At 35.7% G+C, this 11,129-nt stretch overlaps 1 protein-coding gene across 1 annotated transcript in view; it reads right to left on the reverse strand.

Moving 5' to 3' along the window:
• LOC107555366 (ubiquitin carboxyl-terminal hydrolase 43-like) overlaps positions 1 to 11,129 on the reverse strand; it is a 109,825-nt gene that overhangs the window by 28,893 nt on the left and 69,803 nt on the right. Inside the window, exons 5-6 of the mRNA XM_016238129.1 lie at positions 9,502 to 9,505; positions 8,030 to 8,174 (exon numbers count right to left, since the gene is read on the reverse strand). Of these exons, the coding sequence (XP_016093615.1) occupies positions 8,030 to 8,174; positions 9,502 to 9,505 (149 nt within the window). The remainder of the gene's footprint in view (positions 1 to 8,029; positions 8,175 to 9,501; positions 9,506 to 11,129) is intronic.

Below are 11,129 nucleotides of genomic sequence, written 5' to 3' on the forward strand. Positions count from 1 at the left end.
TGGTCTGGGCTTGAGAATCCAGACAATACCAGGGAAATATACAAGAGCGTTACACACCATCAGAGAAGTGAAGTGTGTTTTTGCTCAGTTACACATGACCTCCCCAAACCTCTATCAACTTAAGTTTCAGAGAGATCCAGATGTAAGCTGATCTAAGAATTGTTGAGACAGATGACCCTCTAACCTCATCTGCCAATCACATCTTCTCAAGGGAGGGCACTTTGTATATGTGCTAGAAAAGAGGGCAAAGATATTGTACAGTACCTGCTACCCAGACTGGGCCATCTAATTCATTTATACTTCAGCTACTATATGCTAGTATTAGTTTTCAAGTCTGTTAACTGGTTAACTTTAATATACACTAAAAACTTGTAGATGGATTATCACCACATTATATGTAAATTCATATATATGTAAAGTACTGTCAAATTTGTATTTTTGCATGCAAAACTAGGAGTTCATGTATAACTGACAGTAAAAAAGTAAATGAAAGGAAAGAAGTCCCTGTGTGACATATCATAAATGATTACATTTTATATAAGCAGTTTTGTTGCATTATTACTATTATTTTGTTGCATGTCGTATAAATATATTGTGTTGCATTATTTTATTGTAGTGTGTGTTACCATAACAGCGTTTTGTCTTCGTATGACACATAATACGTTTCTGGCGAATTTCTGGCAAGCACAGCTGACAGTTTTTTTTTTTATTGTAAATTGTACTGAACACTTCTATTAAAGTTAAATCTGATATTAAAACAGGAGGCTGACATCTCCATGACACTGTAAATAGATATAAATATTGAACAGAAAAATTAGAACCAATAATAACTACACTGTTAAAAAAAGAGATATTATTTTTATTTATTTTATGCATTGCATTGAAACTAACACCTGGCCTGCATTTGCCATGCTTTATTCCAAAGCAACTTACATTGCATTCAAGGTTTAAATGTTTTCAGTGCAAGCATTCGCTGGGAATCAAACCCATGACCTTGGTGTTGCTATAAACATGCTCTGCTCTTTGAACTACAGGAACAACATCTGTTCTGCCATTGTTTTATTGTAAGGCCAAAGGAAGATCCAACAGATTCTTAATAAAGTACCTAAATCACAGCAGTTTTACTCTTTGCATATGCTAAATGACTACTTAATACTTTTACTTTAGGGGTATTACATCACATAACATTGCTAATTACACATACAATATCCCAATTTGTAATATATCTTGAATCTGAGCGGGAGGTTCAACATGTTCTTATAAAAATGTGCCATTAAAAATACAGCCATTTTAAAATAGTGCTTTATAAGCTGTGACATAATTGCAGAGTGACAGAAGACACCAACTCACATTTTAGTGCCGATCGGTAACAGTCACTTGTAATGAGGCAGAGAGTCTATGACAAACTGTCTCTGAAGCTTTCGCTGCAGTAGTAGCTATATGCCTATAAAACATGCCTTCAAGCAAAGTCAGCAAAAAGTTATTTATAATGCAATTTAAAGTTTCTCACAGCTAGATGAACACTCTTAATATACTGCACATTGTAAAAAATAAATGAGGCCCAAGACAGAACTGGGCAGCACTTGTTTCCTGATATAGACAAGCTGTAATTACCATCTAAGGTAACTACAATTCACTGGAGCCTATGACAATTGGAAAATAAAGCAACATGGAATAATCCATAGATTTAAATCATTCAGAAGTGAAATAAGTGCAAATTAAAAGTGAAATTTCCTAATAACAATAACCTTTTTCAATAGGATCAGACCAAATGTTCTCGAAAGAGAGTGCTGTTTACATGCCTCAATACATCAACACAAATTAAAACTTATTTCAAGATGGCCTCCAGTCAAGCCAAATAGAGGAAGACGGATTATTCTTTGATCCTTAGTTCTGCCCAAGGTTACTTGCTAACACTATTTTATGGCATTTTTCCCTTGTAACCATGGGCTTGGTCATTGAAGGTCCAGCTCTAAAACCTCTTAAAACTCCAAATATATTTAAAAGAATTTACTTCAATTGAACTTACACATAGATCCATTCGTTATCATGTTTGTAGTAGAGGATTACACCACAATGAAGTTTATTTGGATGAAAGAACGCCGCATACAGATAAGAACAAGGGCGGACACTATAATTGCCAATCCATTTGTCTTTCTTTGCAGTAATCCCAGTGTTGTTATTTTTCATCAGATGGAATATCAATTTCTAAATGTAACACAAGCACAAGTTCATTTTTCAATAACAACACCTTGGCAGACACCCAAACACAGTCTCATCTGATTAGAAATTGTCCAAGGGGGAAATAAAATCACTGCAGTAGAAAAGGCCAAATCTGAGAGAAGGCAGCATTTGGAGTATATAAGCATACAGAATATGAGTCATTACACTTCTACTTCAGTATTTTCAGTTATAACCACATTTAAACCGTATGCTGCACATGATATTTCATTATGTGATGAGTCATTAACAATGTTGCCCTGATGCTACCTAACAATGACTGCATAAGTATGATCAGCAATGTAATTAAGATGGATAATATGCTAAGTCTTTCAATACAGTCATTAGCCAACTGCTGACAGCCAGATGAGCAGCTGTACAAGTAAAGTGTTTTGAAAGAACCATGTGACCCCTGTATAATAAAGGTAAACAACCTCACATGTGAATTAATTTGCTGTACATGTACAGTCACATGCTTTAAACATTAATAATAAGAAACAACGTTTCTTGAGCAGCAAATCAGCATATCAGAATTATTTTTGAAGGATCATGTGACACTGAGTTGAGTAAATGGAGTTGTATAACCGTATAATGTGTACCTTTTAATATTTATTTAAATAGAAAACAGCTATTTTAAATTGATCATATTTAAAATAGTTATTAATATTTTAAAACCTTACTGTTTGCATTATTGATTAAATAAATGCAGCCTTGGTGAACATAAGACTTCTTTTAAAAACATTGAAATCTTATTTATTCCAATTATTAACTTTTGACAGGTAGTGTGTGTTTTAATACTCTTTTAACTGAACTGTGTTACTCAAGTGTGTGTTACATTTAAAGTTCCTGTGGTGAAAATCAAGTTTTTACTGTTGTTTACATGTCTATCTGTTGATTTTATATTTGCTTAAAGACAAACCATGTGCAAATGAATCAGTCAACACCACTGCAGAGTATATTCTCCTTAAAAAGGCGGTGTACAAAAATCAGTCTCAAAAACGCAGTTTGAAATGGCCCCTCCAACATCACACATATTTAACCAATCCTGTCAACATGTGGGCCAGGTCTTTTCATATCTGGTCAAAGGTTTCTATTTACAACATGTTTTTGCAGGGTTGAGTAATATAGCCAATCAAAGACATAGCATTTCTTGAAAGCAATAGCCGGTCAGTCTACTGCAGTCTACTATAGCATTTACTTTTGCCAACTGAGTGAAAGAAGTGCAGGGCTGCGCTGGTGCCATTGAGTGGAGGCGCAGACTAATTTGCATATTCACAAATCTGCGTATACTCAATGAGCTAAGGGTGTAGAGATACATTTAAGTCATTTTAAGACATCAATAAATTATTTTTAAATATCAAAGATCAGAGATCAGTTTTAAGAGATAAAATGATTGACTACAGGAGGACTTTTAAATGTACTAAATAGCAACATAATCATTACAAATGTGCAATATACCGATATACAAAATAACTCTCAAGTTCAGCTAACTGCATTTAAAGGTGCAGTCTATAATAATGACAGTGTGATTGAAATATACTGCTGTCTAAATTCAAGATATTGTTTCTCCCGCCCCCTCCTTCTCAGACTGAATGTTCACACAGGTTGTTAGATTGATGGCATGCAACACAAACAAGCGCAACTGACATTGGAGGGCGACGAAACTTACACTGTAAACTGATGAGTTGATTTATCAGAGTTTTAGTATGCTTGTGGTCATAGAGCTTTTTAGGTGGATACTGAGGCTTTTTAGATCGGGTAGAATCTGCGACCCAGTTAGTTTGCTCACTTCCATGGCTGCAGTATGCTGTGTTTTCTGCAAACTTGCAACCCAGGCTGTCAAAATATTATTGGGTAAACTGCAAGTGGGCGGAATCCCATAGACCCAAAAAAAAAAAGAAGACTTTCTGACACGGAATGCACTTTTTCAAAGTAGAATAACTGGATGTAGCATTGTTTTTCTGAGAAACAAAAATGCAGTGGTGGAGGTAACGAATTACAACTAACGTTACTGTAATTAAGTAGTTTTTTCGGGTACTTGTACTTTGAGTATATTTTAAAAGCTGTACTTTTACTTGTACTGAAGTACAAATTAAGCAAAACAATCTACTTCGTTACTTTTAAATCATAGTTCGTTACTGAGTACGCCCACAATTTGAATTGATATTAAACCTTTGACGGCACTTCAGTAGCCAATAAAGATATCCGATCGTAAACGGAGCAATAGAAGCCCTGATATCTGAACCGGGAAAAGCCGCCACTGCAGCAGGTGAAGAGCTGATCAGACAGTGAGGGAGCTCAGTGTAATTTATGGACTCAGAGTTTGGAAGGACAAACTACAAGGTAGTGTTATCATAAATATATATATTTTGATACCGATACTGAAATATCTGACACGGTTCCATTACTCATTTTCCACAGTATCTACCAAATATACACCGATACAAGCTGCGTCTCTCTTTCCTCTCCGACAGTGAGTTTGACACGCGTCCGCCTCCTGTCAGTTACAGTCTGAATGTAAAAAGAAAGCGGGATTGCAGGTATTCCGCATCATTTTAATCATTCCCGCGCAAACGTGGCGAGAGCGCTTCATTGTAACATGAGAACACAGTCATGTAATCGCAGAAAACTGGATGCGAGCGGTCAAATTGGCCTAACTTATACAAATGAACAGCCTGCTCTCTCACTCCGATATTGCTTGAGCGCAGACTGTGTGCAATCGCGATCTCTCTGTGCTTTTAAAGTACAAATTATTTCTCTTTGCTCCTGGATTAAACTTAAAGTATCGCCAGCTAAAAAGTAACTAGTACTCCGAGTAGTTTTTGAGAGGGGTACTTTGTACTTTTACTTAAGTACTGTTTTGACACTAGTACTTTTACTTGTAATTGAGTATCATTTCAGCAATGTAACAGTACTTGTACTTAAGTACAAATTTTCAGTACTCTTTCCACCACTGCAAAAATGTGAACACGCATGTGAATATGTGTTATGGTGTTTTTGTGAAAAATTACATATAGCACCTTTAATAAAAATTGGTACAAATACTACAATATTTTCATTTACAATACATTTCATTGCAATTAACACGCAATTAAGTGTTTAAAATATTACATTTGGTTTGCATTTAGGTATTTTCTTTTAAAGTATATTATTTCTGTAACAACTACTGTTTTTAAATGTATGCTAAGTGTGTTTATTTTTCATTGGAGGCAGCCGTCCTCCATTTTTGACAACCTCTATTCTTCTTGATAGGGATGCACCGATACCGATACTGGTATTCCTGTACTCGTACTCGTTAAAATGCCCCGATACCAAACGCCGATATCACACAGCATGTGATAAGCGCCATATTCAAACAAAGAAACAATGACAACAGACAGCAGAAAGGAGTTATGGATGTCTACTATGAAGTATATGTATGCAATGAATATAAATGTTAAACATTCAGTATTAACGCCTGTATAGCTGGTGTGTGCGAGCTGATAAACAAAGCATGCTGAGTGGATTGAGCGCGCGGCAGCGCAGATGCGCAAGCTTGTCGAGTAAATATATCTTTCTCACAGACATCACTGGAAAGTTTGTAGTTCGGTCGGATATGCCAAAAACAAGTAAGTAAAAAGATGATGTACCACAGAGCAAAACAATGAACAGTGAAAGTAACAAAAACTTGTAAAATACATTTTAATGGGCATAATTAAGTGTGAAAATAACCGAAGGATATACAGTGAAACCAAAAATGATTCAGAGACCAGATATAATTTTTTATATTTTTTTACTAGTGGGTGCAGGACACTATAGTTCATTTATGTAAGTGAGGATAGCAAAATAAAGTAAACTGACAAATCATACCCCAAAATTCTACATACAGTGGACTACCAGTAAAATTGATACAAATTTGGGTCCAAAAATTATTCAGACCGAATCTGGGGGGAAAAAAACGGAAGTTGAGGTTTTCATGAAGCTGTATGACAGCATGCCCAGGAGACTACAGGCTGTCATTGAGGCTAAGGGTTGCCCGACAAAGTATTGATAGTTGTGTAAATACTGTTATACTAACAGCTGTCTGAATTATTTTGGATGATTGTAATCTATTACATACCTTTCTATCAAAATTATCTAGCATTATCAAGATGAATTTGTTCTGACACAGTTTAACTCTGAGTTCTTGTCATATTTTATTACCATTTTCTAAACTATAGCGAATAAACTGTGATAATGTGAGAAATGTTGAAGGTGTCTGAATAAATTTTGGTTTGACTGTATCTATTTGATAAATGAAGTTAACCAACTAACATTATACATACCCTTTTGGTTTCTGTACCCAATATTTAAAAAATGTACAAATGCAATAAAAATATCGGTACTCGGTATCGGCAAGTACCAAAAATAAAAGTATCGGTATCGAGCGAGTACTGGAAAAAGTGGTGTCGGTGCATCCCTACTTCTTGACACTTCTATAAGGATAATTTGCATTATCAATCTTCAATAATCCACCTGACAGCCATAATAAACAACCACACTATCTGAAGACTTGTAAACAGTTTTATCTGTAATTCAACAGAGCATCTTAATCTTTAAGTTGAAAGTTTTACCATTTTAGAACTCTCAGTGAACTTAAAATATACAACGCAAGAGCATAGCTTGGGGGGGGGGAAATGTAAGCTCATTTATAGGGAAGAAGTCATGCTGCATTCTATCACTTAAAAACATCACTGGACTGAGAAGTCACTTGGCACTTGAAATATTCCTGTGTAAATATATCTTTTATGCCTGCATTTTTCTTAAAATTCACTTAAGCAAATATTTTTGAAATACCACATATACAATGTCCCTGACAGATAACACTGAAACAGGTGTCCAAAGAAATCACATCTGTCTGTAATAGCCCTAGGCTCGGTAAACAGCTAAAAAGTGTCAAGAAATACTGTATTTTCTTGATTATAAGTTATATTTCTTTTTAATCATCTGGAACATGCTGTGACTTGTATAAGGCAATTAACGTCAAGCACGTAAAACATGGAACAAAAAATATTTTGCTAATCGACATTACAGCGCACTCATCATAACACTAAAATGCAGTCAATGAAACAGAAAAAGCTGCATAGCTCAGTTTAAACTGATTGTTGTACAGTATTGAAGAAAAACTGAAATGCAGTGGAAATGTGGAATCACTGAGTGTGATGATGGTGCTTTATTCTGATGAATTTGTGGTAAATCACTTGGTGTTTAATAACTATTGTTTATAATGAATACTAATATGTTTATTTTATACTTCTGTTATTTGTTCTTGTTCTGTTCTGAATAGTGTTCAATAGAAGGATTTTTTGTGGAGCGAGAGGAACTAAAATGCATGTTTGTATTGTTTATAATGTTCATTTACTGGTATCTTACATTATTTCTGGATATAACTATAAAATACGACTTATATGTTTTTTTCCCTAACAACACTGTGTGACATATATTCAGGTGCAACATTTTTTCTGGAAAATGGTACTTCCTGCCTGTCAGTGACGCAACAAAAAATGCTCCAATCTGATTGGCTGACTTTATGTAACTTCTGAGATTAAGATCAAGAATCAGATTTTTGATCAGTTTGAATGAAATTTGTGTTAAGGATAGCCCCACCTCTAAATCACACATGAAACATAAGGTGGTTTCCTTCTGTCTGAGAAGTGGACAGTTCTTGGGCAGAATAAATTACCACGAAAAGTAAAATGTGTGGACTTGTGAGACTAGTCCGAAGTTAGCAAAAGCTAGCTAGCTAAAGTTGCTAGGAACCTGAAGCATTTCCTTATTTCCCTAAGGTTACCTGAGAATCGCATGGAGCGTCCTCTTGTGAAGAGGGGTGGAGCCTGGAAGGTGTAGATGACATCACTCTCTGAGATACTCGTCATATCATCTTCATCAGAGAAAGAGCGCTGGAACCCATTTGAGTTAATCTCTGTCAAAATCACCTACAAGAGAAAGAGAAATGTTGATTTGAGAGTAAAACATCCTTGCACACCAATCTTGGGCCCTAGTAAACAAAGAAGATTTCAGGTTCTTCTCAAGCCATTTTCCAAAAGCTGTTGTCACATCACAAATCCACAGATAAGGGGATTTTAGCTCAAACACTCAGCATGACAAAATATTAGGCTCAGCGGTAGATCTATTTCTATTGTTTTCTGTTTCACTCACTCACTCCATTACAATAGTTCACATCACTTTTTTGTTCTCTACCACACACACACATACATGTACAAGTGTACACAGACACATGCGCTATATTACATATATTACAAATCATATACAAAAAAGAATCACCTCCCACCACAAGGGGGAGACACCATCTACATTAGTATATCAGTGCAAGATCCCCTGCTAATACAAGGCAAATTTTTACAAATTGCTAAGTAATACCTATTCTAAGCTCTGTGAAACAGGTTAAATAAAAATATGTTGCCTGAACCCATCATATAATATTCAGTATTGAAATCTATCTGTAGTAAAGGCTAAGAATGTAGTCGGTAATCCCTTTTCCCTTAAAGGGGTTATATGATGCGATTTAAATGTTTCCTTTCTCTTTGAAGTGTTACAAGCTCTTGGTGCATAAAGAAGATCTGTAAATTTGCAAAGACTAAAGTCTCAAATCTAAAGAGATATTCTTTATAAAAGTTAAGATTCAACCACGCCTACCTAAAACGGCTCGTTCTAACTCTCCCCCACATGTCTACATCACGATGTGGGAATATTTGCATTACGCCGCCCAAATGTTCACGCAAAGAAAGGCGGCGTAACTTTTATTCTCGCTTTAGTATTGTTGCAGCCGCCATGTCATGAAGGCACTGTGTGTTTCGTTGTGAAAGCGAAACTACTTTGTCTGGCCTTCCAAAAGGGGACGATATCCGCTTCGTCATGCCTAGAGCTGATCCGTGCTGGTCGCTGAGGAAATACATCAACTTCGCGCTGTGGATCACCCGATTGGCTTTCACAGTGGACGAAGCAGAGTCCAGCCCGGGGTCGTCACATGTGGATGCCGCAAGCATGCCGGCCGCCACTTACTCTAGGCCTCTGGCCTCCGCTTACTCTAGCCCACAGGCCTCCGCTCACTCACCACATAAACACATTTCATTACACCAAATACACAAAATAATGTTCTTTTTAGCAACATCATATGACCCCTTTAATCGCTGAGGAAGGTTGTGCCCTGTGCTGATGTTCCTGCCCACTCATATTGTTTGGGGCGGCTTTGAAACAGCCATAGCATCCTGTAAGCCTCTCCACAGTAGGCCTATTACTGACAGAGCTGAAGAGATCAACACATTACTGTGTAAAAGATTAGTAACAGAGGGCTAAATTAAATCTAAATAATTTTTTTCTTATACAATTATTAGTAGAGTAAAAAGTTTAAAAAAGGTAACACTTTAGTATAGGGACTAAATAATGTTCTTTTTAGCAACATCATATGACCCCTTTAATCGCTGAGGAAGGTTGTGCCCTGTGCTGATGTTCCTGCCCACTCATATTGTTTGGGGCGGCTTTGAAACAGCCATAGCATCCTGTAAGCCTCTCCACAGTAGGCCTATTACTGACAGAGCTGAAGAGATCAACACATTACTGTGTAAAAGATTAGTAACGGAGGGCTAAATGAAATCTAAATAATTTTTTTCTTATACAATTATTAGTAGAGTAAAAAGTTGAAAAAAGGTAACACTTTAGTATAGGGACTAATTCTCACTATTAACTAGTTGCTTATTAGCATGCCTATTATTAACATATTGGCTGTTTATTAGTGATTATAAAGCACACATTGTGCATGACCATATTCTACATCCCTAATCCTACCCAATACCTAAATTTTACAACTTCTTTACTAACTATTAATACACAGCAAATTAGGAGTTTGAGGCAAAAGTCATAGTTAATGGTTTGATAATGGTGATAATTGGACCTTAAAATAAAGTGTGACCAATAAAACCCCATGAATGTCAGAATTTCTTGGTAGTTGGTTAGCCCCTTTCATAGAGACACTGAAAGCTGGATAAGAGAGAACCTTTAAAAAAAGATGGTAACAGGGTTTTTACCTTGCAGTAATAGCATCTGGCCATCTATTCCTTACCAGATGCATAATATCCTCATCCATCCTCAGGTAACACATTTTATGTGTATAATTTGAATGCATTAAATTAGTCAAGCAGATAAATTAAAACACTTGAATACACTGATAAATTATTAAGTTTCTGTATAATTGTGGTTCTCTGTTTTGACATGGGTAGTTAAAATGGATTGATGGCTTCTCAAAAATCATGAAAAAGATTTTAGCAAACTAATCTACAAAATGTATAGTGCAATAAAAAAAGGGTCTATTTACTTTACCAAAAACACTGTCATCTCACAATAATAATAATAATAATAATTAATAATACAAAACAATGTTGAACTGGGAATAGAGATTTTGGTGTGAATGAGAGAAGAATGATCATGCTGTACAACATCAGCGGTTATTAATGTCAGACTGTAAAATATAAATTTTTGTCATGATTGACAGTATTGATAATTTAAGTCATGTTCTGGCATCCGCATTGACAAATGAAACTGAAATGGTTCCAAACAACCACAAAAAAACTCTTTCCCTAATAATAATGTTCCTCTTGGACAAGAAAATAAATAGTCTGGAGTGTCTGAAGTCTGTCATCACTTGACAGAAGAGGGAATGTGTGGACTGCTCATTCTCTAGAGCAGTGTTTCCCAACCTTTTTTTAGTCGCGGCACCCTTTGGAAATTTTAACAAACTTGTGGCACCCTACAAAATTAATTTTGTCACAATATTTGAATTTCTAACATCGATATGATCATTTGAAAAGTAGATATTCGGTACAACAGGGAAGAACTGCAGAATATAATGTCATACAGATATTTTTTATATTATT

The sequence above is a fragment of the Sinocyclocheilus grahami genome, unplaced genomic scaffold (assembly GCF_001515645.1).
Source record: "Sinocyclocheilus grahami isolate Dianchi unplaced genomic scaffold, SAMN03320097.WGS_v1.1 scaffold533.1, whole genome shotgun sequence".
Classification (NCBI taxonomy): domain Eukaryota; kingdom Metazoa; phylum Chordata; class Actinopteri; order Cypriniformes; family Cyprinidae; genus Sinocyclocheilus; species Sinocyclocheilus grahami.